Source organism: Citrus clementina, unplaced genomic scaffold (assembly GCF_000493195.1).
Source record: "Citrus clementina cultivar Clemenules unplaced genomic scaffold, Citrus_clementina_v1.0 scaffold_6, whole genome shotgun sequence".
In the NCBI taxonomy this organism is placed as follows: Eukaryota; Viridiplantae; Streptophyta; class Magnoliopsida; order Sapindales; family Rutaceae; genus Citrus; species Citrus x clementina.
The window spans coordinates 16,228,380-16,255,764 of NW_006262139.1; the positions used below are offsets into that span (position 1 = coordinate 16,228,380).

At 34.8% G+C, this 27,385-nt stretch overlaps 4 protein-coding genes across 5 annotated transcripts; all 4 read right to left on the reverse strand.

Moving 5' to 3' along the window:
• Nucleotides 1–855: 855 nt before the first annotated feature.
• Nucleotides 856–3,535, reverse strand: LOC18039785 (dehydrodolichyl diphosphate synthase 2). 2 transcript variants are annotated; one of them, XR_002904809.1, is made up of 4 exons: nucleotides 2,914–3,535; nucleotides 2,763–2,830; nucleotides 1,326–2,185; nucleotides 856–1,156 (listed from the first exon to the last, which is right to left on the reverse strand). XR_002904809.1 is itself a non-coding variant. In XM_006429303.2 (3 exons), the coding sequence occupies exons 1-3, from the start codon at nucleotides 3,376–3,378 to the stop codon at nucleotides 1,747–1,749; spliced, it is 972 nt and encodes a 323-aa protein (XP_006429366.1). In that variant the 5' UTR covers nucleotides 3,379–3,535; the 3' UTR covers nucleotides 856–1,746. The 2 variants fall into 2 exon arrangements, 1 of the variants encoding a protein (XP_006429366.1); XM_006429303.2 differs by having other exon boundaries at nucleotides 856–2,185.
• Nucleotides 3,536–4,474: 939 nt separating this feature from the next.
• On the reverse strand, nucleotides 4,475–10,459 carry LOC18039908 (protein root UVB sensitive 5). The gene is made up of 15 exons (XM_024182674.1): nucleotides 10,292–10,459; nucleotides 10,137–10,196; nucleotides 9,763–9,917; nucleotides 7,809–7,909; nucleotides 7,369–7,427; nucleotides 7,227–7,273; nucleotides 7,068–7,146; nucleotides 6,913–6,985; nucleotides 6,506–6,595; nucleotides 5,921–5,980; nucleotides 5,686–5,799; nucleotides 5,448–5,508; nucleotides 5,242–5,360; nucleotides 5,040–5,132; nucleotides 4,475–4,967 (listed from the first exon to the last, which is right to left on the reverse strand). The coding sequence occupies exons 1-15, from the start codon at nucleotides 10,438–10,440 to the stop codon at nucleotides 4,734–4,736; spliced, it is 1,494 nt and encodes a 497-aa protein (XP_024038442.1). The 5' UTR covers nucleotides 10,441–10,459; the 3' UTR covers nucleotides 4,475–4,733.
• A 252-nt stretch (nucleotides 10,460–10,711) lies between these two features.
• LOC18038369 (probable envelope ADP,ATP carrier protein, chloroplastic) lies at nucleotides 10,712–15,169 on the reverse strand. The gene is made up of 10 exons (XM_006429305.2): nucleotides 14,627–15,169; nucleotides 13,947–14,003; nucleotides 13,777–13,839; nucleotides 13,618–13,674; nucleotides 13,440–13,523; nucleotides 13,136–13,204; nucleotides 12,942–13,054; nucleotides 12,673–12,842; nucleotides 11,786–11,864; nucleotides 10,712–11,118 (listed from the first exon to the last, which is right to left on the reverse strand). The coding sequence occupies exons 1-10, from the start codon at nucleotides 14,990–14,992 to the stop codon at nucleotides 11,001–11,003; spliced, it is 1,176 nt and encodes a 391-aa protein (XP_006429368.1). The 5' UTR covers nucleotides 14,993–15,169; the 3' UTR covers nucleotides 10,712–11,000.
• Nucleotides 15,170–18,591: 3,422 nt separating this feature from the next.
• LOC18038151 (vacuolar cation/proton exchanger 3) lies at nucleotides 18,592–22,381 on the reverse strand. The gene is made up of 12 exons (XM_006429306.2): nucleotides 21,998–22,381; nucleotides 21,766–21,833; nucleotides 21,597–21,625; nucleotides 20,953–21,149; nucleotides 20,416–20,628; nucleotides 20,176–20,304; nucleotides 19,945–20,061; nucleotides 19,714–19,767; nucleotides 19,503–19,619; nucleotides 19,311–19,401; nucleotides 19,115–19,182; nucleotides 18,592–18,986 (listed from the first exon to the last, which is right to left on the reverse strand). The coding sequence occupies exons 1-11, from the start codon at nucleotides 22,259–22,261 to the stop codon at nucleotides 19,118–19,120; spliced, it is 1,344 nt and encodes a 447-aa protein (XP_006429369.1). The 5' UTR covers nucleotides 22,262–22,381; the 3' UTR covers nucleotides 18,592–18,986; nucleotides 19,115–19,117.
• Between the last annotated feature and the right edge of the window lie 5,004 nt (nucleotides 22,382–27,385).

Consider the following 27,385-nt stretch of genomic DNA (forward strand, 5'->3'; position numbering starts at 1 on the left):
ATAAGATTCTTTGCCTTGGCAAGCCTCCAAGGCTCCAATTGATTAAAAAAAAAAGGGATGATAAATGAGATTCCAAATGATGATTTTATGGCTACTCTAAGAAATTAATACGAAAGCTTATCCATTATTTGTACGGAAAATACCAATTTAATAAAAATTTAGTATGCGGTATCAATTTATTTACATTAATCTATCAATGAAAATAAGCATTTTGGAATGGGTAATGATGAAAATGAAAAAAAAAATACAAAACAAAAACATATTCAGCATCTCAATCAAAATCTATGTACAAAGAGAGGATGGTTGATTTTTAATAGTTAGATAGGAGAATTTGGTTATATATTTGGATGAGTGAATTTCTATCCTTTAGTTGAGTAAATTAAGAAAAGTTCATCCAGTGAAAAAAAGTAAATGGGAATATCATTAGTCACCATGTGGCATATTTTCAGCATAATCTCATGAATTATGATGAATCCATGTGTGTGTTTGTTTTCTACAGATTTGGTAAATGTTTATTAAGCAAATCACTCATTAGTTTTAATCTGTGATAACTAAACAACAGCTATTATTCTAAAATGTGAATTTAAAGTTAAATAACATCACCTAACTATAAATTTAACTCTTGACTATATAAGTTTTCTAATTTCAAATCCACATTTTACACGATGTGAACGTCGGCTTTTAATAAAAAATTAAGATTATTAAATATTGACAATTGATTATATACATAGTAAAGTTCAACTCCTTTGCCAACTAAACAATATTTAAAGAGTCTAATAAAGTTGGATTAAGAAGGAATTACTCTAGCATTAGTAATGATTAGTTTTCAATTGATAATGACTTGCCAACCTCCGATAAAGGATGCCAGAAAAGAAGTATCCACAACAATATTTGTAGAGTGAGAAGCAACAATTTGCTTGCTGGACCAATAAACCAACTCCACCATGTATGAACAAAACTACCAAGTTATACTTTAGCACCACATACCATTTGCACTCATGGAAGCTTTTTTGCCCTTTTTTCTTTTCACATGCATTAGTAGTAATTCCAGAATGTAAAAGATGCCAGCACAAGTGTTTGTGAAAAGAAATATAACCTTCGTATCATCATTCATGAAACAGCTTGCTTGCAGGTTAAGTCATCCTGCAACTTTTTCCTGCACAGTTGCGTATGCATGTTAGAGTTATAACTCACCTTGATATTTTACAAATGGGAATTCCTTCTTAAATTTACCCCAACTTTTTTTTTGAATTTTCTATGGTCTTTGCATCGCATAATCCCGGGTGTAGCGAGTTTCAATCAAAAGAGAATTGTAAATAGTGGACCTGTATTGATGTCACAAACTCAATTACTCCACCAATATGCTTCAGGCAAGTTGGGTGATAAACTTCAATGGTCTCTCAAAGTTGCTTTTGCCTGAGTTTCTTCATAAGCCGGTGATTTTACCTAAGTTCTTCCACATGCCACTGTAAATGTTGGTTGGTCGAGTGACTCTTTCAATTCAATCAGAAAACCTCAACTGATACAATCAAAAGTTTCATCCACCATAGAGTTTCTTGTGTCTGCTGAAACAACGCTAAGACTCCAAAAATTCAGCTTCACTAAAATCAGGCCGCGGTGATTGTGCAAAGAATAATTCTATATACACCACAGAGCATGAATTTGCAAATTCTGAGCTCACCCCACCGCTCCCAACGACGTAGATGAGTGTTAGGGTATCAGAAAAGTTTGATTTGAAGTCTTGTTTCATTTACCATAGTGCCTGCACCTCTGCTGGAAGGATTTCAGTGCCTCTAAAAATTCTGCTTCTCCAAAATCAGGCCACAGTGATTGTGAAAAGAATAATTCTGTGTATGCTAACTGCCATAACATGAAATTGCTAATTCTGAGCTCACCACTGGTCCGTATAAGTAAATCAGGGTAAGGAAATTCAGTACAGGTTGTCTCTAACTCCTGTTCAATTAGAGATTCACTGACGTCATTGGGTTCAATAAGACCGTCCTTTACCTTCATCGCTATCCTTTGGCAAGCTTGAACAAGGTCATACTGCCCACTATAGCTCACTGCCACAATCAACTGGAATCGGGTATTGTTCTTGGTGGTCTCCACAACATTGATTACCAACTCTTCTAGGCGCTTCGGCAGCTTAGAAGTATCCCCAATTACAGATATTCGGATTCTCTCCCTGGCATAAGCAAACAGAACAAATGCATTTATGTTTTTTCACCACAAGCTTCTAAGAAGCCATTAACAATTCAAAATAGAAGACAGCTTCATCAAGAAAACTTTTTAAGGAGTATTACTGAAATGTTCACTGCATTATTTTATGTTTGCAGTAAAAAAACATGAAATAGACAAACAGGATAACAACAAATTTTGGAACTAGGAAATGTAAAAGCATCATATTCCCAGAACATGCCACAACCCCAGCTAAAAAGCTGCTCCCCACTAGCAACCAAGTGATTGCCATCATGATACACACGGCAAAATCTGTGGTTTCAGAGAGTTTGCATAAGATTTCTAGTCGCAAAGAATGTCATCAGGGGGGAAAACTTCAAATCCTTCAACAAGCTCCGAGCAAAACAGTCTAAAATATACCCTGAGTATCTACTTTCCTCAGAGATTTATACAATACCCTCATGAAAAACAGCAACCTTTTAAAATCCAATTCAACATTTAATTTCAAATTTTCCACCACATTTCAATATTTTAGTAAAAGCAAAAAGTTAGATATATCCTTTAATTGATTTTACAAACTGTACCTTATAAAGCTTTCCTTTTCCTCCTTAACTCCAGTCTCTAACAAACTCATTAAAAACTCAACCTCGACCTGCAGCACAGACCAACTCAACATCGAATATGGAAAAACAAAGATAATGAAAAATAAATAAAAATAAAATTAAAAATATTGACCTCGGGTCGAAACCAATTATCACTAGAGAAAGCAAAAACGGTTAGAACTCGAATTCCCCATTTGCAGCAGAGCTCAACGAGGGTTTTTAGAGACTTGACACCAGCTTCGTAGCCTGACCTCACAGGCAAGCCCCTCAAGTGGGCCCATCTTCTGTTGCCGTCCATTATAACCGCCACGTGCCTCGGCATGGGCTCTCTCTGTAGCCCCTCAGCCAGCGCCGGAGCATCACTAGTGAACTTCACTTCTCGTTCTTCTTCTTCTTCTTCAGCAGGGAAAAGCAAGTATCGGCGATGCTGGGTAGTGGCGGCACAGGCAGAGCCGGGGCGTTTCCTGATAGAGAGGAGTTCGGAAGGACACACGTGCGAAGCCAGCTTGAACCTTTGGTTTTGCACGTGCGGGATTGGAGAGAGTGTTGTTGCAGTGTTAGGTTTGATGAGCGGTTGCGGTGAGAGAGAGGAAATCATCGTCAGGGTTTATGCCGTTGAGACTGCGTGAGCTGTCGAGTATTGATTGATTGCCCTTTTCAACTGTTCAGTGGAGCATTTTGATTTTGCCGCCAGAAAGGGTTTCCGGAATTCGGGCGGTCGAAAACGTTGTCGTCTTCTTTGGTAAGACTTCAGAATTGAATTTTTATTGCCAGCATCAAGTGAAATTTATGAAAATAGCCAAAACGTGAGGGGCACTTATAACATTTAGCCAACTTTAGCTTTCTTTGTTTATTATGAATCCACCCTATTTTTAAAAAATAATTATAAAAATTATATATTATTTTTAAAATTTTTAAATTAAGAATAGTTTTAGAGAATTAATTAATTAAATCTATGTTAATTCACTTTTTTATTACTTAGATTTATTTAGTATATTTAATTACAAAGATTGCTTTATCATAAGTTTAAATTGACTATTTTACTGTTATAAAGTAAAATTATCAAGAATTTATTTTAACACCAAACTCATTGTTTCTAATACTACTTTATTAGTATGATTATTATTTTTTTAATTAAACTAACATAGTGTCTTGATAGCACAATTCTCATGTATATTATTAAGTTGTCAAATTTATATCATTTACACGTAAGGGTAGTGAATTTATAATTAGGTTTCATTTAAAAATATTATATTATAAGTCGCAAGATTAAATATTTAAATTATTAGATATAATAACTTATGTTTTATGAGGGTAATTTTATCTTTTTATATCATAATAATAAAATAGTAAAATAAAACTTATATTAAAATTTGTGATTAAAGATTGTCAAAGAACTTAAGAGAAAAATTAATTGAAAGACTTAACTGATTAATTGTGCAAAACTTTGTTAATTTATATTTTTTAAGTATATTGTGAACTCATTATAATTATTTTCTAGAAGTGGGGTGGATTTACAAAAATAATGGGGTAAAAATATCCCCATCTGTTTATTATATAGCCAAAAACACCGAAATGACTTAAAAATTCCTCCCGATACCCACTTCATTTCCAAATTGACATCTCTTCTCATCTATTAATCAAGTTTCAAATATTATTATAACACTTTTTTTTTAAAAAAAAACGGAGATGATTAATGAGAACCAGGAGTAGTAAAGAAAATACTTAATATTTGATATGAAGCACCCAATACGATTTAAGTAATGAGTGCTCAATAGCATGTCAAACAACTTCATTGTTTAGATATTGGGATGAAACCGGGCTAGTAACAATTGATGCCTCTTCTCAAATCTCAAATCAAGGATGCAGCAACATCTGTGCGGTTAGTACATTTGTTGGGCGGAAGAAGATTGGCATGATGCTAATCTGAACATCGGATGAGTGGCTTTTCGATCACTGAAGAGGACCCACTTCATCGATGGAGATTTCCTTAGGGACCTTCAGATTTAATTGATGGGTATCCCATCCAGCTCCTTTCAACTGTTGGATGAAATCATCAAACCTATCTTCCATCACCAAAAGGCTATGCGAAAGCCAGTCAAAGAGATTATTGAAGCTCTCCCGGTTCTCATGTAGCCAATAAACCTGCCACACGCTTCGCAATACTGACAAACTTGTAGCTCCTATCTGCAAGGAAATTTGAAATTTGACCAAGTTCTTGGCATTCATATCCTCTCACACAATGTTCTGAGTGCATACCTTGAATGATACAAATACTTCAAAGTCCCCGGCGCTTTGGTTCACCATGAGAATATATTTTTCCTTTGCATATATTCTAATAAGTTTCTTCACCTTTCGAAAGCCAAAAAAATGTGAAAATAAAACGGATAGTTTGTATTATAATAAAATTTGAAGAGATTAATTGGTAATAGACATAGTAGTGCTCTAAGTGAGGAAATACCTTGAAAACAGATGTATCCCCTCCAACCATATCCTCTAAAGGCACACCAAAAATAATTCGCGGTTTCATGAATTTTTCCCAAGTTAAAATATTTTCTTCTTTATTACAATCAACACATCCTGAGACAAGCAACCCAAGAAAATTTGAATGTTGTCACAATATAAAATAATTTATAAATGCCAGGATTAAGAGAATATCAATTTCACCTGGAACACTGGTGTACAGAACATGTGATTTTACCAGTATACGAGCACGCTTGAGATTTATCTGTCAGATGATTAAAAACACAAAGAATGATCCACCAAGAAATAAAACAACTACACTTGTTTCGTCATAATATTATTACGTAGTAAAACATCAAAAATTCAGTTCTGCCTACCCTCCCCAGAAAATGGTTCTCCAACTTAGGCATTTCTAGAAAAGGGAACTATATAGTACTCTTACTGTGTTAAATTGTAGAACCGAAAGCGACTGATAACGTAACCAAAGGTGCAAAAGCCGGATGCTTAACCACGTCAATGACAAGACTGGGTATAATCTTACAAGGCCAGGTGTATCCTGCATTGATGATTCTAATTTTCAAGTTTCATACATAAAGTGAAAAGCATGTTAGTTGCTATTAATTGGAATGAAGTAAAAGAAAACAGGAAAACCATCTCTGAGTGTCTGTGAAACATACCAGGATCAATATGCCCAATGCCAGACCAAACAACTGGGCAGATACTTCCCAAACTTCCTCCTGAAATATTTGACCAATAGGTCATGAGAAAAGCATTCTCTTCCACAAACAAGCTCATACATTGTGTTCAGACAAGGTAAAGAATTTCATTCAAGGTAATTAGCCGAGTATATATTTTTCTCAAATTATGTGCATTTATCCAGCATTGACATAAACCAACGAATGAAAACTTGAAAAACTTGTGAAATACAAGATAAGGCTTAAATTTCTTACAAGAATCCTTAACCATATCGAAACTAAAATTAATTGAATCTCCACATTTTGTGGTAAGTCAAAGACATATTTCAGAACATGAAATCCTGTTAATTCCATCTTCCTGATCAAACATTTACAATATGCTCACCCAGAGTAATAAATGAGGATGAAAAAAGGTTCATAAAATTAAAAAAAAAAAAAAAAAAGCTTACAGGAGATACATGAAAAAAAAATTTACCTTTGCTGCTACCTCTAGAATGAAAAAAAGGTTCATTAACTAAAATTTGAAAAAAAAAAAAAAGCACATTGTAGATGCATGAAAAAAATTACCTTTGCTGCTACCTCTCCTAGATTTCCTGAGATTGCAAAATGGTTTTGTATCACGAAGAATGAAGGATCTTTTAGTCCTCTTGCCACAGCCTGGTTAAATTGACAACCTTGAGAAATTTAGTACAATTTTCAAATACAAAAATTTGGAAACTGAAGTCCTCATTTTCCCTGCTAAGACAGGATATAAGTGAGGACCAACATCCAAATATTCTCCCTGCTGATAATTTCCCAATTTCTCTTTCTATCCCTTCAATTCTCCTAACATTTTTCTTTGATGTGTATATGTTACTCGCTAAAAAATTGGTTTTTAATTATGAGCAGGAAGTGATACAATATTACATAAGTATATAATAGCGGTGTTGTAACAATATGGACGACACAAGCAAAGGCTCTTACAAGCAGAATACCTTGGAAAGATTCCCAAGAGATGCTAATGGCAGAAAATAGGCAGGATATACTTGGGTAGCAAGATCAAAGATGCTGCATGACGGATTAGATACTTGGATGAATTCCATTTCTAATCAGTTAAAGTAAGTTTAAGCCACAAGCTTGTTGGACAGACCTTCCAGCGCTGCCAATGAAGTCTGCATACATGCGCCACTGTTTTGGATCATCATCAAAAAGATTCCCAAAGCGCCCACCTGCAAAGATAGGAAGAGTAAGTAAAAATATTTGGCACAAAACTTTTTCTTCTCTTTAGCTCCTTTGATGATTGCCAGACCAATGAATAAGCGGCCAACAGCTCCGATGCCATCCTTTGATACCCATCTGCAGAACAATCATAAAACTTTCAGATTAATCCAATGTAAGACTAGATATTCAACAAATTGATATACTTTGAGCTCATGAAGACGGAAATTTACTTGATGGCAGCAGCAGAAGCAGCTGCAGTTGTGCCAGAGAAAGAATCAATACCCACGGCCTGATGCACAAAAATTGGTAAATTTTTGGTCTGAAGTATCAGCAAACAAAGTTCGTAGAAGGACAGATTGCGTCGTGAATTCATGACAGGTGTTACCATAAGTTGCAGAGCAAAATGAGTTTAATTTTTCGTTTTTTATTTTTCTTACTACACACAGCATGAGAGAACAGAATCAGTTACCGAAAGTTCAAAGTAGACTCTTCCAACAAATTATACATTCCTTGAAGAAAAAATCATAATCAATTTATAATAACATAAGTAAAATAAGATCTTCTACAACCTAAATTATCAGGTTAACAGATAAAATTCACAGTTTATAATATCTTGATTCTTAATCCATATGTCAAACCAGAGTCATTGGCCTGAGTTAAATCAACATGCCTTTAGGAGACTTGATGTGACTATTGCATGACAGATCCATCCAGTAACATTTGTAGGGAATTGTAGCAACATGTACCCCAAATAATCATCTGAAACCGATCCTGCATCAAAAGGGCAAGCATTGGAAAGTAGAACTACACAAAGCTAAATAAACCATGTCAGGACTGTTATCCAATGCTATTGTCTTGTCAATCACATCCTTCTATTCACTATGCTGCTACAATTTGGTCTCTTCTCTCGTTCTAACTTCAGTTCAAACCTATGAAAAGACATTAATACTGTTCATTTTATTAAATAGCAATAATACTACTCTTCTCAAGTGATATCCAATAGATTCCATTCCCATTTTTATGCATGCATTCAAGTTGAATTCACGGATGCCGCTGAATTTGAAATTGAATATTTAAGAAGCTCAAGTCAGTTATAGCATTTTTTTGAAATATGCTTTTGAGAACTATGAGTCTCTTATGCTTTGTATAACTTGCCAGTTAATCTTAGAGCCTTTTGGAGGACTAGCGAGTGAAGCTCTGAGCTTTTGGAGGAGTTGCTAATAGACCATTAGGCTCTTGGGAAAATGAATTTGTGTATCTGAGACTTTAAAGTTATCAAGCTTGAAGTAAAGATAATCCTTTCCCTGAGACTCTCTATTTATACTCGTTAAGAGTACTATGCCACCCTTTTTCAGACTTGATTATGCCTATCCATCTCGCATTGCAGAAGCTGGAATAGTACTCCCACAAGATAGCTTTGAAAAACAATCATTCCCCTACTCATTGAGCAGATACATTTCCCTTGGAGTTTGTGTGCCACCCCTTCATTGGACGCTGTGTGAGGTGAATCTAATTTGGAAATTCACTTGGACTGAGCAAGGGGAGGAACAATTTTTTCTCTTGTTGGGTTGAATACTTGATCTTAACTGCCTATAAGCCTATTCGTAGAGTGGGTGGCATTTTATAAAAATAATATTTTCTTGAACACCCAGTGTCTCATTTGATGGGCTTTAAGTTTGCATTAATTTTGGGTATAATAATTGCCCCCTAAGTTTCTCTCACTAAATTATATTAGGATAGGAACTTATTTTTATATTATCAATGGTCATTTATCACTTCTGTTAACCATTATTGTTCATAGTCTGCTAACCGTGGGTGCCTTTAACTCATCCATTTAAGGAGCAACTGTTATACCCAAAAATAATACTAAGCCCAAAAGCAATAAATCCAATACTATAACTCATCCATTTTTCTTAAAATTCATCAAATGAGATGTAAGGTATTCGAGAAAATATTATTTTTATAAAATGCTATCCATCCACTCGATACATATGGTTTATAGGCAGTATGAGGAATCACTTAGTCTAAATAGATTTCTAAACTATATTCATCTCACATAGCTTCCAGTGAAGAGATGATACGTGGACTCTAGGTGAAATGCATTTGTTCAATGAGTAGGGGAATAATTATTTTTCGTCACCCTCTTGTGGGATTACTATTCGAACTTCTGTAATGTGAGATGGATACAGAGAGCAACTTGGCTAGGAGATGAGAGCATCTTAAAAGGTGCGACCATAGTACCCTCTCAATGAGTATAAATAGAGGGTCTTAGGTAAAGGATTCTCAAGCTAAAACAAACACTTCTCTCCGTATCAAGTTTGATAACTCTAAAGTTTTAATACACAAAATTCATTTTCCCAAAGTTTAACGGCCCACTAACGCGTCCTTCAAAAGCTCAAAGTTTTACTTGCAAGTACTCCAAAAGACTCCAAGACAACCTACGAGTTATCCAAAGCATAAGAGACTCTCTTAAGAGTTCACTATCATAGATAGATTCCATCTCATGGCATATCATTTGAGACGTGTAGCATCATCTTGAAAATCAGGAAATTATGTTCAAATACACTAATAAAAGAGAAACCTGTGGAATAAGAAATAAAAGTTTAAAAGCCAATACTAGTCACCTGGGAAGCCTGCAGGTAAAAGGAAATCCTTGACAACATTGGGAAGCCACGATAAACTTGTGTCAGAAATTTGTGACCCTTGTAACCTAGTATCTTTTGTGGGATCATGGTCGGCATCAAAAGTTTGTACTTGCCACTCATCATCTAATATGAACCTGCTTATAAACACATCATCAAGAGATAAATCCCACAGCCAATCCCAGCTCAGTCAAACAACTTTCTAAAACCTAAGCAAATTTGCAACCTGATTTACTAAACTTCCGGTGATTCATAACCAATTAATCCAGGCACTTACAATATTTACATAAACGAACTGATTATGTGTAATTAAGATAATTAATAAGGGGATGAGTCAGGTCAAGTCAAGTAGCGACCTCCTAGCAGTGCCATTGCCATATCTCTCCACCAAAACCACGTGCTGCTGGCTTTGAGCTCTGTAACAATCACACAAATAAAATCCACCAATTGGGAATTTAGTAACAGCTATCATCAGGGCAAGCAAGTGGCGGGCTGGGAAGGAAGCTGTTACCTTCCGTTGCCGGCCTCGTCTTCTTCTTCTGAAAGATTCGATTGAGTGAAAGCACATCGAATTTGAAGACAGCGTGCTCTGTTTCCAGCTTTCTTTCTTGAAGACTCGATAGCACGTGTAGGCACTGTGAGCTGCAGAGCGCAAGACATTTTTTTGCAACTTACCAACGTTTTTGGATACAAGCCAAATGAGTTCTTAACTTCATGTTTATTTATTAGGCGGTTATGTTCGTTGATTTTTGTAACATCAACCGGTGATGCCCCGGGCCAAAAACCACGTCGTTTTTTTTAAACTTTTTTTTTTCAAATGAATGCTTACTGGGCCACGGGCTTTGAGATGGGCCGGATCCGACGGTCTATACACAAGTGGGCTTGTTTAGCATTTGATTTATTCAGACATATTCGAAATTACTTGGAACAAATTGGCAGAAAATACAATAGTATTAGCACAAAAATATATATTTACATAAAATACAACTACTAGACAAGGAACTACAAGGGAGATATAATATTTGACATGTTTAACATGCTTTTGGCCGTACTAATCCTTCTAGAGATAATTGGTTTCGGAAAAATTATGGGACCTGACCGGCAGAAACATTGTCTACATCAGCATAATTCGCTTTCCAAATACGGATTATCTAGGCTATTTGGACAGGATCTCCATCAGAAAATAAGCAGTTCATACGTAGCGATGTGAAGAATCAGGATCATTCAATCTTGGCATTGTGGTTTTGTTTCTCGCGATTTTCCTCTGTGATTCTTTGGAACTCTTTCGCACTTGCCGCAATTAAACGTTTAACAATGTCAAAGGTGGTAAGCCTAATGCTGCAGTAGAAAAAAGGCAATGAAGGGTGTATTAGGAAGGTAAGAACAATGACCATGGAACTGAAGCACGAATGGAAAATTAACTCATGTATGCTAAGAAAGCTCAGAGCAAATTTCCTCTAGAACAAAAATATAGTTTTCACTGTATAAATAACATCCTATACAAATCAAGTCACAACAGTTGAATAGCCTAGAAAGCACAGCTCTCTATATTTGTAATGACCTAACATGGCCCAAGTTGGAATAAGCATCATGAGAAGGGCAAATCACCATCCAAAATCTTTGATGAACTAAGGTCTTATTTGGTTCTGATATAGCTGTAACTATAAAATAAAAGTTATATGACTTTTAAATAATAATTTTAACAAAAATAGTCAAAATTTTATAGATTTTTCATCATACAAGTAGTAGATCAAATCAACTTAATTTCCAATCCACAACAGCTAGTGTTTAACAAATACTTTAGTGCTGTAACTTTTAAGCTAGAACTGCCCAACTTCAATACCAAACAAGCCTTAAACCAAGGCAATATCAACTCCCAGATGTAACCACTTGATTAAAATTATGAATCAGAAGCCCAGTTATCTACTTTCAAACAAAATGAGATACCATATTTAAGAATTTGTCAAGCATGAATGAAAAATGGTGCAACAGAATGAATGCGTACCTGCTGTTTGGTAGGGTTTTCAATGCATTAGGCACGAAACCCCTGTACAACCCAGTGACCCCATCACGTTCCACAATACCTGCATCAGTTGAAAGAAATAAGATATATTGAACTCCTCCAAGATTGAAAATTTTAAACTCCCAGAAGAAAAATGGCAAAATGAAGCACATGGAACCCAAAAAACACTTCAACTAAATATCATTACATTTATCAATACATGAAACTATCTGAGGAACTCTTAAGATACAAGGGTTTAGGAGTAAACTTGATAAATGTGCTACATGCAGAAAAGGCGAGAATTTCAAATCACAACGAACTGACAGTCGTAATAGAGTTGCTGATTAATGAACAATTAAGAACTTGTAGGTTTTTTTTTTTTTTTTTTTTTTTTAAAGGTTGAAAGATGCAAAGAAAAATTTAATTTGAGAAGCTTGATGTGGAACTCAGAAGCTGGAAATAGCTGGGTTGGGCTCTCACAACTGTACATTTGCAATTTAAATTAATCTAAAGTAACAGACAATATTAAGTTACAGAGTTGTATCTTATAACTTGTCTCAGAAATACAAGTGCCTCCATCCGAAGAGCCTCCAGCTAGACGTCAAGGCTCCATCAGAAATTTCAAAACCTTTTCCACCAACAAACACCCCTTTATATTTTCAACTTAAAATACAAGCATTACACCGCGTTAATTTCTAACCACACATATGTCCCTTACAGGTTTCCAAACCCAAAAATATGCTCTGTTATGTACATCTTTGATGTTCTTACTAAGTATTTTGAATTTTCTATAATATATACAGTTACACATTTATGGATGTCAGGCTAATACGTGCTTGGTAGTTTTATATCTGCGATGATGGTAAAAATAACTAGAAGTATCGACTTACCAGCAAAGGCATCTATAACCGACTTATAAGGTGTACCCTTCATTTGCATTTGTCTTCTGATTGTGTCTAATGGATAGCATGTGAGTGTGGCAACACCTGCTGACACCACAGCTGTTAGTAGAGATGTTTGAGTCTTCTGTCGATATTTCTCAGGCAAAGCTTTCTTCACCCTGCAATTTACAAAAGATATCAATGAAAATCATTCATTTCTTTTTTCCCTTTTTTTCTACTTGAATGTGCAGTTGAGAAAAGGTTATCAGTGAACTCACAAATCAAAAATGCAAAAGTTCACAGCAATATATGGTGCTATTCCAATAAGAGCAGGTCCAAGACCATGGTAAAAGGATGCGAATCCTTCTTCCCGTAACATGTTTAAGGCAACCTAGAACCCATGATTAAAATCAGTCCTCTAATAAGAGGTCATCAAATTATAAATAAATATCTAGCGGATAAGCTGGCATACCTGAGACATGGTTTGATAGCCTGGTTCAACTGCCAAGCGCAATCTCAGGACATCTAAAGGATATGTTACCTAGATAAAGAAAATTAGGAATTGTTTCAAAAATACAAGAGCAAGAGGAGTTACAATAATGACAAGTATCCAGAAAAAAAGGAATAACTGCCTTAAAGAAAGTTCAAAAGTAGAAAAACCGTTGTATTGTAAATAAACCAATAGAATTATCACTAAGAGAACCAAAGAAATGGCAACAACAGCAAGCAATCTTGTGAACTATAATTTAGCAGCCTTCTGCAATTGGATTACTCACAAAAGTGGATGTCATTCCAGCACAAGCACCCGCCGCAAGCCTTCCAATAACAGAGAGCTCACCATCCTTACCCTTAAAGAGTTTCTAAACATTCAAAAGAAAAGATACATCAATATGTCAATAAAATAAAGTACACATGCATATATTCGTGTGCTAAAATTTTCTCAACCGATACTACCTTGTAAGTTTCATACGCAAATAGCTGGACAGCACTATAAGGTAAGACCCGTATCACCTGAATAAGAAAAATTCTACATTAAAAGCATTAAAAAAATGTCACAACTGTTTGAGAAAATGAAATTCTGAAATAATATACAGAGTGCCAGAAGCAAGGGACCTGAGGGAGGTTGCCTTTCCAGTACCCTTTTATTCCTTCTTCCTTAGCTATCAATGTGATGGCCTGCAGCCATTCCCAAATAAGCACCACCTCATTATAACAGCCAACAGAGAACAAACATGGAATTCAAGAGGAAATAAGCGACTTGAAACATTAGTAAAAGAAATTACCTCGATGAAACCAATTGCCTTCTTGGCACTTTCTTGCCCAACTCTGATGCTGTGAGTCTGCAGACAAATTAAATTAGATTTTAAGCAGTGAGCAATTATTCAATTCAAGTAGTAGATGCATGGTCCCAATAAATCTGTGCCCTACATTCACATTCAGCCATCAATAAGAGTGGAAATGTTAAGATATCAGTGGCCACATCCATAAAGAGCCTTCTATATTGCAGGTGTCAGCATTTTGTCAAAATTCGAACCAACAACTCTTTTGCGCAGAAAATTGGTACAAGATAAAAACTTGTTCAATTCTTTGCACACAGAGCTGCAAAATAAAATCACTGGAGCCTGGAGGTTCTGTACATAAAATTTAAATTTTAAAAAAATGCATATCCTTCAAAATCTTGACAAGATTAATTGGCGAACTATATGCAAATAATCGAAAGAATTTTCTGTTGTAACAAAATTTAAAAATTCGTAGACTACATTTATCACATTTTTTTTTGAATAGTACATTTATCACATTTTACACAAAACTAGAAGCAACATAAACATTAACAACTTGAAACGTAACGGTATGACGGCAACCAAAAAAGAAAAAAAAAATCACATTTTGCAAGAGAAGCGTTATACATGTGGTGTGGGGAAAAAACAAAGTCAAAAGGTGAGTGCTAAATAGAAAACAACACCTGTAGAAGAAGCTTAACACGGTCAAGCGGCGCCGTGACGGATTTGGCGGCGGCTCCAGAGATGGCGCCAGCCACGAAAATCGCGGCGTCTCTTGGGACGTAACCGAGTATAGCCAACGGATGCTTGAGCAGCTGAGCTGGAGTCGGCTCGAACTCTTTTGGACTTCTCTTTTCTGCCAGTGCGAGACAGGCGAATTTACCGAGTCTGCCACTACAGCTACCGAAACTGGCATTCCAAGTAAAGCGCGCGTCGGCTTTCCACAACGGTTCGGGGTCGCACGGTGTCGTTTCGGGAACGCAGAAGTGAGAGATTTTGAGGCTCGGAATGTTTGTAAACGTTACAACGGCTTTCTCTTCTTCTCTCATGACTTTAAAATTGAAATTTTGAATTTTTAGGTGGAAGAGATAAGGCGTTGTGTTGAGGTTTGCAGACGCAAACAGAGCGAGCGAAAGGAAAAGAATGGGGATCTTTTTAATTTTAATTTTAATTTTAATTTCTAAACCCCCGACCCCCGAGATTCTTTTCTATTCGCCTGTGGGCCGGTCTATTTTCTCCAAGATTGGAGGACTCAAAGATGGACTCGTTCTTTTAATAATGAAAAAAGGGAGAAAATTCTTTGATGCGGGATTAAAATATTGCTCAATGCCCATTTTAAAAAAAAAAGTAACATATTGATTCAATAATAAGTTAAATAAGAGTAACTTAATTTTAATAAATGCAAACATAATTAAGTTTAAATTAAAAACGGGTGTTTAATAATCTCCTGAATTGATTTAATTTTTTCTTAAGTTTTTAAAGATGATGCGTACGCAACATATGCCTCATTAGTACTCAATGATTTAATAGTTAGTTTTTACATTACTTAATTTTAGAGTTTATCATGTGAAACGATGTTGTTATCTATTATCCGATGCTCCAACTAAATACGCTCTTAATTATTCTGGTTTGTTTGTTTGGTTGGAAGACTTTCCCAACGTTTTGGCTTGTTATCTTTGATCTTACTTGTGAAATCCTTTTATAAAAAAAATATATAGTTTTTATATTATTATTTTATGAACACTTATTAGCAATTAGCACCATTGCCTATAATTTATTGTGGAGAAGTTTAAATTACAAGAGGATGCTAAGGCCTTGTTTGGCATTACTTTTGAGAGGTTCGAAAATAATTTTTGAAAAATTAAAAGTTAATTTTAGTGTTTGAATTTTTTAAAAAAATTATTTTTGTCAAAGTCACCTCTCCTACAATAGATTTTGAAAAGTAGAAAGGATTAGTTTTTTAAAATTTGATTTTGAAAATCAATTTTATACTTAATACAATTTCTCATATGTATTATAAAAAATATGATTATTTTAGTAATTTTTATTCTTATAGTAGTTTAACAATAAGAATTACTTCAAGACTTTTTTTAAAACTTACAACACTTTTAAAATAAATTGTACCAAACGACCAACCCAGTTAGCTTCCTTTAGCTAGTGGAGGCCTCTTGTAGGGGTTCAATTAGCTAAGGGTTAGCTCTATCTCCTCGGGAGACTAGTGCTGATGCAACTAAAGGGCAATCCGCAGTGGTGGGAGAGGTGAAGGGGCATCAATCGTAATGGTGATCCCATCCGATGAAGTAGCTATGCAAGCACTACGGCCTAAACACGAGCTTGCGGTGAAAGGTTGAACCTGAGATTCGTCTCCAATGATGAAAAACTTAGCTCCACTCCCTTTGATGAACATTGTTAATGGACATGCTGCAAGAGCGTAGGTAAGCTTATGAGGCGTGACCGAAGGGCAGCGACAGCTTTTCACAGATGATTATTTCTACAGTATAACTAACAACAATTATTTTAAAAGTTATAACATTATCAAATTGACTCTAAATTTTTTATAAGAAAAACAAATACATTTAAAAAAATTGAAGAATTGATGTTGTTAAATGACTATAAAAAGGTCTGCAAATGAGTTATTAAATGAATATAAGATTGAACAAAATTTACTTCCACATATAAATAAACATATTTATAACATTTTTTTTATCGTGTATATACAATAATTGGTACTACAAAAATATTTCTACTTTATTAAATTCTATTCTTTATATTTTATCTTAAAATAATTCTAATAAAAAATGATTGACTTTCTTTATATAATAAACATGAAAACACATGTATTAAAGGACAAAACTAATCCTACGAAGGCTACTACTTACTACTAACACTTGATGTTGACTTCTAACAACAATCCCAACTAATTGTTACTTTTTTTTTAACCCTTTTATTTAACCAATTCCTAGTCGATTGTTTTTACAAAGTACGCATATCATATTAAGTTCCGATTTATTTTAGCTTGCAGGTCCTTGTTCTATTGGTCAATTTTTATTTTTATTTTTTTTGGTACAAGTTTGGTTTTCTAAACCACCACTCGCATATATTTTAGAACACCAATAATATTCCACTCCACATTCGAAACGAGAAAGAGAGTTTTAATTGGCAGGCTTATGTAGAAGCCTTTGCTTTGAGTAACTGAGTTATTGCTGTTGTTGTTGGCTGAAGCACTCGAAAGTCATAAACGCAAATGCACCCTTTCTGCACCATTTGGTACTGTTTTTGCAGTACCAACATGTACGCCTTGACGTCGTTCTTGTTGTTGCTGATCGATCTTCATTGCTGGTCCTTGCTTGTTGCTACTGCAGCTATTTTCAACTGCTGTGTTTGCTCTTAAATTGCTGCTGGTTTGTTCTTACTGACTTGCTCGCTGGCTGTTTTTGGTTCAACGGTTTTGGGTATTATACGGGTTCTTTACTGTTAAGTACTCATTTTCATAACTATTTACATCCAACCAAATGTTATATTGGTTTTCGGCCCAATATTGTAAAAATTCGTTTATGATTTTAATCCCAGATTAAAAATTTTTCGAGATGTCGTACATACTCTAGATGCAACACCCTGCTCCAGCATGAATTATTAAATAAATTATGATAATTTAAAAGATCACATCTACTTATGTATTTAACATTTTTACACATAAATCAATTATACAAACTTATTTATCTAGGTAAAAGCTCGTTCAGTCTTTTTATTATAAGGTTAATGTCCATTTACTTCTTGTATTTTTAAAAATATTTCAAAACATTCCTGCTGTTAAACTATTGACACCCCTATCATTATTTTTTATTCATTTTAGCTTGTTTTTACAATATTATCCTCTTACGATAATATTTTTTGGCACACTAATAAAAAATTAAATTAATAATTTAAACAAAATATAAAATAAAAATAAAAAGATTACATATATTAATTTTTGTGGAATACTCTATTTAACAATAGAGATGTTTTGAGATTTTTTTGAAAGTAATAGCAGAGTTGTCAATAATTTAATAACATCGATGTTTTGAGGGTTTTTTTTTTTTAAATGCTAAATAGATATTAACTTTAAAGTATAGAGACTAAACGAGCTTTTATCCTATTTACATTTAGGTACACTGTACAAACCCTCATATGAGTGTAACATAAATGCATGAATTATAAAACTTTCCTTTTTATATTATTTGAATCTCCCTTGTATTTTCATTTATTTATTTTTTTCATTTTCATTACAACAATAAATAAAAATATATATCTACTCCATAATATTTATTTTGTTATGATAATGCTCCAATCCTTTTGGTTCTTTCTTTACAAGTAAACTACAAGAAACTAATTAAAGACATAAAATTATGGTAGAAGTAGGAAGGAGAATGATCTTCACCTGTATTTTGAGATGAAAATTAAAAAAAAAATTTAAGATTGAGTTTTACTTGTATTTTGAGATGAAAATTTTCTTCGAACTCTTTTCGCACGTAGATGAGAAGGGATGAAACTTCAAACCACTTGTAATAAACAGCTTTTGAGTTGAATAAAAAATTCAAGCTAGTAATTTTCGGAGATTGTGCACTGTTCACACCGGAAATTTGGGTGAATCATTGGAAAAAGCAATTAATTCAAGCCCAAAGACAATGAATTCCCATTTTATTATGATGATGGTGTTACAAGAGCCGAGAAATTACCATCACTCAAACGAAGAGTAAATGCATATACCGACATACGAAATAAACTTTCACTCAGTTAAAAAAAACCATCTGAGAGAGATCTTTAGAACATTACATATACTTTAACCTGCGCTGCCTTCATCAAGCTTCAATGGCACCAATTCACTTTGAAATGTTTCATCTCAAATGAGAAGGCATCCATGGAAACTTTCTCGACATGTAAAATGCTATGCCCGGCTTCTAAATTCCAGCTGGCGACGCCAAATGAAAGAATTAGCAATGCACCTTATATTTGAAAGTTTCAATGACGAATTGAAGAGTCTGACCCCAGAAGGCCCAATTAGTCCTGCATTAATTCAAATTTCCCATGGTTAAAATATATATGTCGTGTTTTAAATGCTATAAGCTAATTCAAAACACGTGAGAAGATTTTACTGGATGAGTAAGTAAACTTATTTGGACACTAGAACTTACTTATCATGCTCTGAGGACTGTTCCAGTTGATGATTGAAGGCCCATTTTGACCCCATTCTGGTCGGAGTCTGAGAAAAACAGAATATTTAATTAATTAAGTATCAGTTGGGATTCTTGATTGATGGCAATTGAATTTGTATATCAAGTTAATAAATGTGTCAATAAAACCCTAACAATGGTGTAAATATATACTCACCGAGTGGTCTGTTGGATACAAAAAAGCATGCTCCAATAACAAAGTAGCATAGCAGAAGAACAAATCCTTTCATGTAATGAGAAGTTCCATCCTGAAAAATTAACAATAAAAGAGTACTTAATATTTCTGATTGAACTATGAGCACAAGTTTTACAAAAAAAAAAAAAAGGATTAATAGTGTAAATTAATTACCTGTAGAGTGAAGGCTGTGGCAATAATTGCTAGAGCAAGAGAGCCAGTCTCAAGGAGATTGAAGTTAAGATCCATTGTAATCCCCATAATCCAAGAAATAATCACGCACAATGGAACCTGCAATCATATTAAGGCGATTAATTAATATTAAGATTTAATCATCTGAATTTTTATGAGTAATAAGAAGATTACTCACTCAGTAAATACTTACCACAAATACGGCAATTTGAGTTGCAGAACCCAACGCAACACCCAGTGAAATGTCCTGCATTTCAAGGCACAAAAAATATAAATATTTAAAATTATTTAATAACGTTCTGAACTACATAAATTGTGGATATTATAATTTTGTGTGATTCACATGAGGGATGTATGTTACAATTATTATAACTTAGAGGCTCCCTAATTGAAGAACAGCTCCTTATTGTTATTTGTTACTCACCAACTTGTTTTTGAAAGCAAAAATGATTGCTCCTGCATGTTCAGCTGCATTTCCAACAATTGGTAGCAAGATAATGCTGATAAAGCTCACAGAAATCCCCCAAGAATTTGAAGCATCCTGAAAATTAATCGTGATGACCGACCAAATACTGAGTCCAAAAAGTAAAATAAAATAAAATAAATGTACTCATAAGTTATATTCTCTTAGGATTTAATTATTCATATTAGTTACCTCAATTGTGCCCACTACAAATTCTGATAGTAAAGCAATGATAGCAGTCATCCCAACAAGCCAAGCAAATCCACTCCAAAACCCAATCACAGGCGTTTCTTCAGTCACATCATCGTCGTCCTCTGAATCCTGATCATCAATATTCAATAATCCCAGATTTTACAAAAATTACATTTCAAGTTATTTATTAAAATGTCATATTAATTTTTTTTTTTTGGGTTGCTTCAGGAAATTAATTACCTCTTGAGCTTCAAAAAATTCCCGGTGTGTCCACAATTGGAAGACGAGATAGGCGATGTAACCAATCAGCATTACAATGCTGCTGGCTCTTGATAGCTGAAGGGTCGCCTTGGCAGTAATATCAGAGGAGGCCGCAGCGTATTTGAATAGCAATGGTAACATGTGGCACAGCAATGCCAGCAGCAGCAGCAGCGAGTTGACATCGGCTTGTTTCTGTCAAAACGTCCATCACATTAACTCAATTAATCAGCACTCATTTTTCTAACTTTTGAGTTATAAGGTGTGGGTCCTGCTAAATTATATTTTTTTGCAACTTACACTTCACCTCAAACAATGGAAACACTGTAGATTTGCCCACCTGACCCACCTCTCGTATTATTTAATTTTGCATATTTTAATTGGACTGTAAATTACAACAAATGTAAAAATTCATATGATAAACACTGATTTAGAGTCGTACTTAGGTCCGGTAAAATTCGGATATTTGGAGCTGAGCACCATTATGTATTATATATCTGACCAAAATAAATAACTTACTCTATCGTATTTTTGTTCCTTTCTGAGATTGGCAATCCCTCCACAGAAGAGCGAAGTGCCAAGAACCAGAAGAAGGTTTGAGAGAATGGAACCCAAAAGAGAATATTTGACCACGTCAATTTTACGTTCGTATAGGGCAAAAATTGCTATGATGAGCTCCGTGGCATTGCCGCATGTCGCGTTCAATAATCCCCCCACTGTAAGACCAAATAAAGTATCAAAATAGTAACGGTTAATTTCATTTTAATTATTGATTAACAGTAAAAGTATATAAGACAAAATTGCTTGTCAATCAGGCAACTATCGGATAGCGATATTAAACCAAACTCATTGAAGAAGGTGAAAGAAACGTTGCCACTGTCAGATGATAATCATGATATCTAGATTTTTCTTTTTAAATTTTACATTATCTTCGTAAATTAGGTTCAGACTCACGGGCATCGTTTCGGCATCTTTATTGCCAACTAGTAAAGAAAACAAATTTCTAGGTTTTGTCGTAATTTCTAGGTTTTGTCGTCTTCACGAAGAAGACTTATTTTGTGAGTGTCATTTTCATTTATGTTTAATAATATTAACTCGAAAATTTTTTTAACCAAAAATAAAAAATAAAAAATTAAGGGCTAAAAAAATTCAGGCGTAATTACCTGTTGGGCCAGTGTAGAAAGCAATTTGCCTGCAATTTTTGAGAACGAACAACAAGAAGATTTGAATGAAAACTTTAGTCAGTAACGAGTGATGATAATAAATCATCAGGATACTATAATCCAACGATTAATCAACACATTACATAAAAAATTTAAAGAACAGGCTTACTCTGTCAAGAAGCTGACACGTTCAGCCAGAGGAGTCAGTCCTAGTAAGCTCAGAGCGAATACCCATGGCTGCATCATGTATTGAATGAATAAATGATTCAAAAAATAATAACAATAAAATGTTATGAAACAAGAAGCTTTAATATTTATAAATGATTCGCAGGTTTATTATTTTCTCCTTATTTTTTTCCTTACATATTAATTAACTAAGTTATTAAGCAAGAAGCACTTACTTCTGCAAATCCAAAACACTGGCCGATTATGGCTAAAGGAATGGCGGGAAAGAGAACTGAAAGTTTAGTCCCCAAAATGACCTCCTGGATATTAGCCAGACACCGTCTAAGACAAGGGAATCGAATTTTCGAGACAAGGGTAAGATCGGATTTTTTCCTCAACGAGGAGGATGACATGTTGTGTGCAGTTCTTCCATGTCTGATCTCCTTGCTCAAAACCTTCACGCTGCCATTCTCCATCAGCCATGGTTCAGTCGAAGCCATTTTTTCACAAATGCAATTGAAAGAAAAAAAAAACACGAAGGATAGAAACAATTAATAATAAAAAATATATATATATATATTTTGATTAAAGATTGATTGAGAGAGAAAATTTTGTTTCAGTCTGTGAGTGAGAGATCAGTAAGGGAGGACACTATGTTATAAATAGCTTCTATTACGTTGATTGATGACGAATCTTCCTCGAAGTTTCGTTTTTTGCTTTTTTGTTATGCAAGACACGTGCCTTACATACTGTGCATCTCGTGTTTTGAGATCAGTATGAGAGATGAATGTTTTACAAATTAATTTGATTTTTTTTTTTCCGAACGGGGTTTTGCATTCTTGGTATTATTCTAGTAAAATTGTTAATCTTCTGCGCCAGCTAGTGTTGAAAAATGAGTATTCTGTAGTAATCATTTAGATAAGACAGATTAGTTAATTATTTGTGTGACATAAGGTAATGCTGATATGGCCTTTCTATTTATTATTTGTGACTGCAGTTGGACAAAATTATACAAACTGGCTAGCCAGCTCTCGCAAATTAAAACGTCATGAAGTTAAATTTAATACTTCAACTAAGCATTAATGCTGGTTTTGACGCTTTTTTCTTTTTTCTTTTTTATTGTAATATGATTACGTTTGCGTTATGATCTACAGAAGACATTTGATTCTAACTAAATTTCCGGTAACTAAACGAAGAGAAATTCAAAATGATTTGAAATGCAAAAGCAAAGAAAGTGATCGTTAAAAGATTCTGGTATCCGTACATTGACTTAGGTTAGAGACCAATCTTTGAAGCACTACTACTGGAAGTGAAGTTTTCTGACTCAATCTGAAACCCGTCAAACTCCCGAAAGTTGACTTAAAATTCTAATGTGATGAAATGAAATAGTGATCAACTGTAATTGTTCACTCAAAAGTCAAAAATATAAATCTTAAAAAAAAAAAAAAGCAGACTAAAAGCGTAAAGCATAAAGGAATCTGCTGTCTGGTTGTTGAAGCAATTTGGAAATTGGAACTCTAATTACTGTTTATTACCTTAAAAACAGAGTTATAATAATTTATTTGAGAGATGGTTTAGAGTTGTTTCATTAGGTTAACCAATTCTTTTTAAAGGAATGGTTCATTATATTTGACATTCAGATATTCATTGATCAAATATATATATATATAGAGACATTGGTTTATCCAGTTAGAATTCACAAATCTTAAGCATACAATCTGTTTGGCTAGTAGGAAAGTGACGAAGAAAGAAAGAAAATAAAACTGAATAAGAGAATTTTATTAATCTCGAATCAATTAATTACATTCAAGCTTTCATCAACTTATATTGCTGATTAACAGAAAGTAACAACCTCTGTAACAGCTGTCAAATGACTATTGGTTAAGCTAAGCTAAACAATAACAATCTAACTAATTTGTCCAGCTCATCAATCCTAGTCAAGTGAATCTCAGCCATTGATCTGCTGCTGTTGATCAAGCATCTCAACACCCTTTCTCAAGCTTAACGGTCGTGGAACAACATTAAGCTTGTCTCTATAGTAATTGAAAAAGGAGTAAGCCATAGGCTTTGTAAGCACATCTGCAATATTCCACTCACTTGGTACATACTTAATCTCCACTTGTTTGCTCGTTACCTTTTCCCTTATGAAATGCACATCTAACTCTATGTGCTTGGTTTTGGCATGATATACTGGATTTGTTGCTAATGCAGCTGCACCATTGTTGTCACACCAGATTATTGGTATTTGACTATACTTCAGTTTAAGCTCTCCAAGTAATGCTTGAATCCAAACAATTTCTGCACAAGCTGTTGACAATGCTCTATACTCTGACTCTGTGCTAGACCTTGCTACAGTTTGTTGCTTCTTGGAGGACCATGAAACCAGATTCTGCCCAAGATATACACAATATGCTCCAACTGACTTTCTGTCATCCACATCACACGCCCAATCTGCATCTGTATATGCTGTCAGATTAATTCCATCTCCTGCTTTAAACATTAATCCATAATCTTCAGTTGCCTTTAAGTATCTCAGAATTTTCTTACAAGCAACCCAGTGTTTCTCAGTTGGTGCAGCAAGAAATTGGCTCAACTTATTAACTGAAAAGGCAAGTTCTGGTCTTGTAAGTACCAAATACTGTAAAGCACCTATTATGCTTCTATACTCAGTGACATTAACAATCAAGTTATCATCATTCCCTGCTCTTCTTAGTTTCTGTCCTGTATTCATTGGTGTATCACTTTCTCTGCAATTTTCCATATCAGTTCTTGTAAGCAAATCTCTCACATATTTTGCCTGTGAAAGATGTAAGCTACCCTTTGCATCATGTGTAACCTCAATACCAAGGAAGTAATTAAACTCACCAAGATCTTTTAAGGCAAAAGTATCTCCAAGATAGTGAATGAATGTTTCTATTACTGTATTGTTATCACCAATAATTAATATATCATATACATATACTAATACAACCACAATACCTCCAAGTTCATGTTTGATGAACAAAGATGAGTCTGCTTTGGAGTTCTGAAACCCCCACTGCAACAGTGCTTTCCTTAGCCTGTCAAACCAGGCTCTGGGACCCTGCTTCAAACCGTAAAGAGCCTTATGCAACTTACAAACATGACCAGATGGAGACTGAACAAAACCATCAGGTTGAAACATGTAGACATCTTCATTGAGCTCTCCATTAAGGAAAGCATTGTTGATGTCAATTTGTCTTATTTTCCAGCCCTTCATCACAGCAAGACTAAGGATAATTCTCACAGTTGACTGTTTAACTACTGGACTAAAGGACTCAAAGTAGTTAATACCAGGTGTTTGATGAAACCCTTTTGCCACCAGCCATGCTTTATACTTAGAAACAGAACCATCTGCATTGTACTTAATGCGAATAACTCATTTACACCCAACAATTTTGGTAGCTTGAGAAGCTGGTACAAGAATCCAGGTCTTGTTTTCCATAAGTGCATTATATTCTGCCTACATGGCTGCTTTTCATTTGGAATCTGAAAGAGCTTGAGAAATTGTGGCAGGTTCTTGTTCTCCAAGAACAAATGAGTAGGCAAGAAACTTTGGCTTAAACACACATGCTTTAGCTCTTGTAATCATTGAGTGATTTGGCAGTGGAGCTTGAGGAGAGGATGGTTGTTGATTTGAAGTGTTTTGAGTTATAAAAGGAGAGGTGTGAGAAGATGGATGATGTTTTTGAGCTGGTGTTTGAGAAGAAGGTGATGAAGAACTAGATGAGGAGGAAGAAGCTGAAGCTGCAGGCAACTGAAATGGTTGTATAATGGTGTTACTTGAGCCTGAAAGGTCATTAAGTGGAACTGACACTGAAGATACCTTAAACATAGGATATCTATATTCAGAAGCAGAGGAAGAAGGTTGTTTAGAGAAAAGAGAATCAGTAGAGAAGGGAAATTCTGACTTATTAAACACAACATGCCTAGCAACATATACAACTCCTTTTGAGCTTAGGCATTTATACCCTTTGTGATATGAGCTATAACTAATAAACAAACACTTTGTAGTATGATAGTTAAATTTGTGTTTGTTATAAAATCTCAGGTATGGAAAACAGGAACAACCAAAACACTTTAGAAAATCATAGTCAGGCTTGTGTTTGAAAAGAAGTTCATATGGAGATTTATGGGATGGCAGAACAGAAGTTGGCAATCGATTGATGAGAAAAGCAGAAGTTGAGAATGCTTCCCACCAGAAACTGAGTGGCAATTTAGCTTGTGCAAGAAGAGTCAAACCCATTTCAACAAGTTGTCTATGTTTTCTCTCTACTGTCCCATTCTGGTGATGTGCATGTGGACAGGGATGTCTGAATAAAATGCCATGTTTTTGAAGATAAGGCACAAAGGACCTGAATTCACCCCCCCAATCTGAATGTAGGGCCTTGATGGCTGTTTCAAATTGTTTTTCAACTTGAGTCCGAAAAATGGTAAAAACAGATAAAGCTTGAGACTTAGTTTTCAAAGGATAAACCCAGGCATATCTACTATAATCATTAATGAAACTGATATAGTATCTATAACCATTGAGAGAAGTGATGGGTGCTGGACCCCATAAGTCAGTATGGATGAGTTCTAGAGGTGAGGTTGATTTGTGTTCAGTTGCTCCAAAATGTAGTTTATTAACTTTGCCATATTGGCATGCATCACAAAAATCAGGAATTTGAATTTTATTGCTTAACTGCAAATGTTTACAACTGGTGAGTACATGTTTCAAGACTTTTGAACTAGAATGACCAAGTTGCCTATGTAGGATATTTATTGAAGTACTAGAGACTCTACTGGAATGAGACAACAAACACTGTTTTGAGGACTGTTGAACATTTGAAAAAGAACAAGACTGCAAATCATCTGAGCAATGTGACACCATAGACATAGGAACAAAACATGACTTTTTATTTACAGTTGAAAATAAGGCTTGATGAGTTTTACTTCCAGGCTCAAGTTTCAGCTTATACAGACCCTTCATAGCTACACCCTCCAGCAAAACTGTCTTCTTCTTCTTGTCCTTGAGAAAGCAAGTATTGCCACAAAATTCAATGATCAAGGAGTTATCAGAAGTTAGTTTAGAAATGCTTAAAAGATTTTTGGTGATGTGTGGCACAAATAAAAGATTTTTGAGCAACAATATATGATTTCCAACTGCTAAATGAGTACTTCCTATATGAGAAATAGTAAGGCCATGTCCATTACCAATTAAAAGCTTTTCATTACCTTCATAAGGCTCACTGATGCTGAGATTATTGAGATCATTGGTTAGGTGGTGAGTTGCTCCACTATCCAGGTACCAGCCATCATCCATTACTGCTTCTGGTGTTGCCATATAAGCTGACATATTTCTTTGACTGTAGCCTTGATTGTAATTGCTTTGATGTGGATACCTTGTGGCTGGAATGAAATCTTTGTTGAACCTATCCTTGCAGGTAGCAGCAGTGTGTCCTATGATGCAGCACACTTGGCATCTAGGTTGATATGGCTGTGAAAAATGACCAGGCACATGACTAGGCATTTGAGTTCTTCCACCTTGATTCCATGATCTTCCTCCATGCATGTTATTTCCTCTTCCACATTTCCTTCCTCGATAGAAATTTCCACCTTGATTG

Excerpts from the sequence above, each read along its gene's own strand:
- LOC18039785 (XM_006429303.2), bottom strand. The coding sequence starts at position 3,378 with ATGATTTCCTCTCTCTCACCGCAACCGCTCATCAAACCTAACACTGCA. Across the intron at positions 2,831-2,913 it reads ATAATTGGTTTCGACCCGAG|GTCGAGGTTGAGTTTTTAAT; the intron begins GTCAATATTTTT and ends TCTGTGCTGCAG. Across the intron at positions 2,186-2,762 it reads GAAAAGGAAAGCTTTATAAG|GGAGAGAATCCGAATATCTG; the intron begins GTACAGTTTGTA and ends TGCTTATGCCAG.
- LOC18038369 (XM_006429305.2), bottom strand. The coding sequence starts at position 14,992 with ATGAGAGAAGAAGAGAAAGCCGTTGTAACGTTTACAAACATTCCGAGC. Across the intron at positions 14,004-14,626 it reads GTGTTAAGCTTCTTCTACAG|ACTCACAGCATCAGAGTTGG; the intron begins GTGTTGTTTTCT and ends ATTTGTCTGCAG. Across the intron at positions 13,675-13,776 it reads GGAAAGGCAACCTCCCTCAG|GTGATACGGGTCTTACCTTA; the intron begins GTCCCTTGCTTC and ends TTTCTTATTCAG.
- LOC18039908 (XM_024182674.1), bottom strand. The coding sequence starts at position 10,440 with ATGTCTTGCGCTCTGCAGCTCACAGTGCCTACACGTGCTATCGAGTCT. Across the intron at positions 7,274-7,368 it reads GCTTCTGCTGCTGCCATCAA|ATGGGTATCAAAGGATGGCA; the intron begins GTAAATTTCCGT and ends ATTGTTCTGCAG. Across the intron at positions 4,968-5,039 it reads AAGTATTTGTATCATTCAAG|ATAGGAGCTACAAGTTTGTC; the intron begins GTATGCACTCAG and ends ATTTCCTTGCAG.
- LOC18038151 (XM_006429306.2), bottom strand. The coding sequence starts at position 22,261 with ATGGCTTCGACTGAACCATGGCTGATGGAGAATGGCAGCGTGAAGGTT. Across the intron at positions 21,834-21,997 it reads AGTGTTTTGGATTTGCAGAA|CCATGGGTATTCGCTCTGAG; the intron begins GTAAGTGCTTCT and ends TACATGATGCAG. Across the intron at positions 20,305-20,415 it reads AATTTTTTGAAGCTCAAGAG|GATTCAGAGGACGACGATGA; the intron begins GTAATTAATTTC and ends ATTGATGATCAG.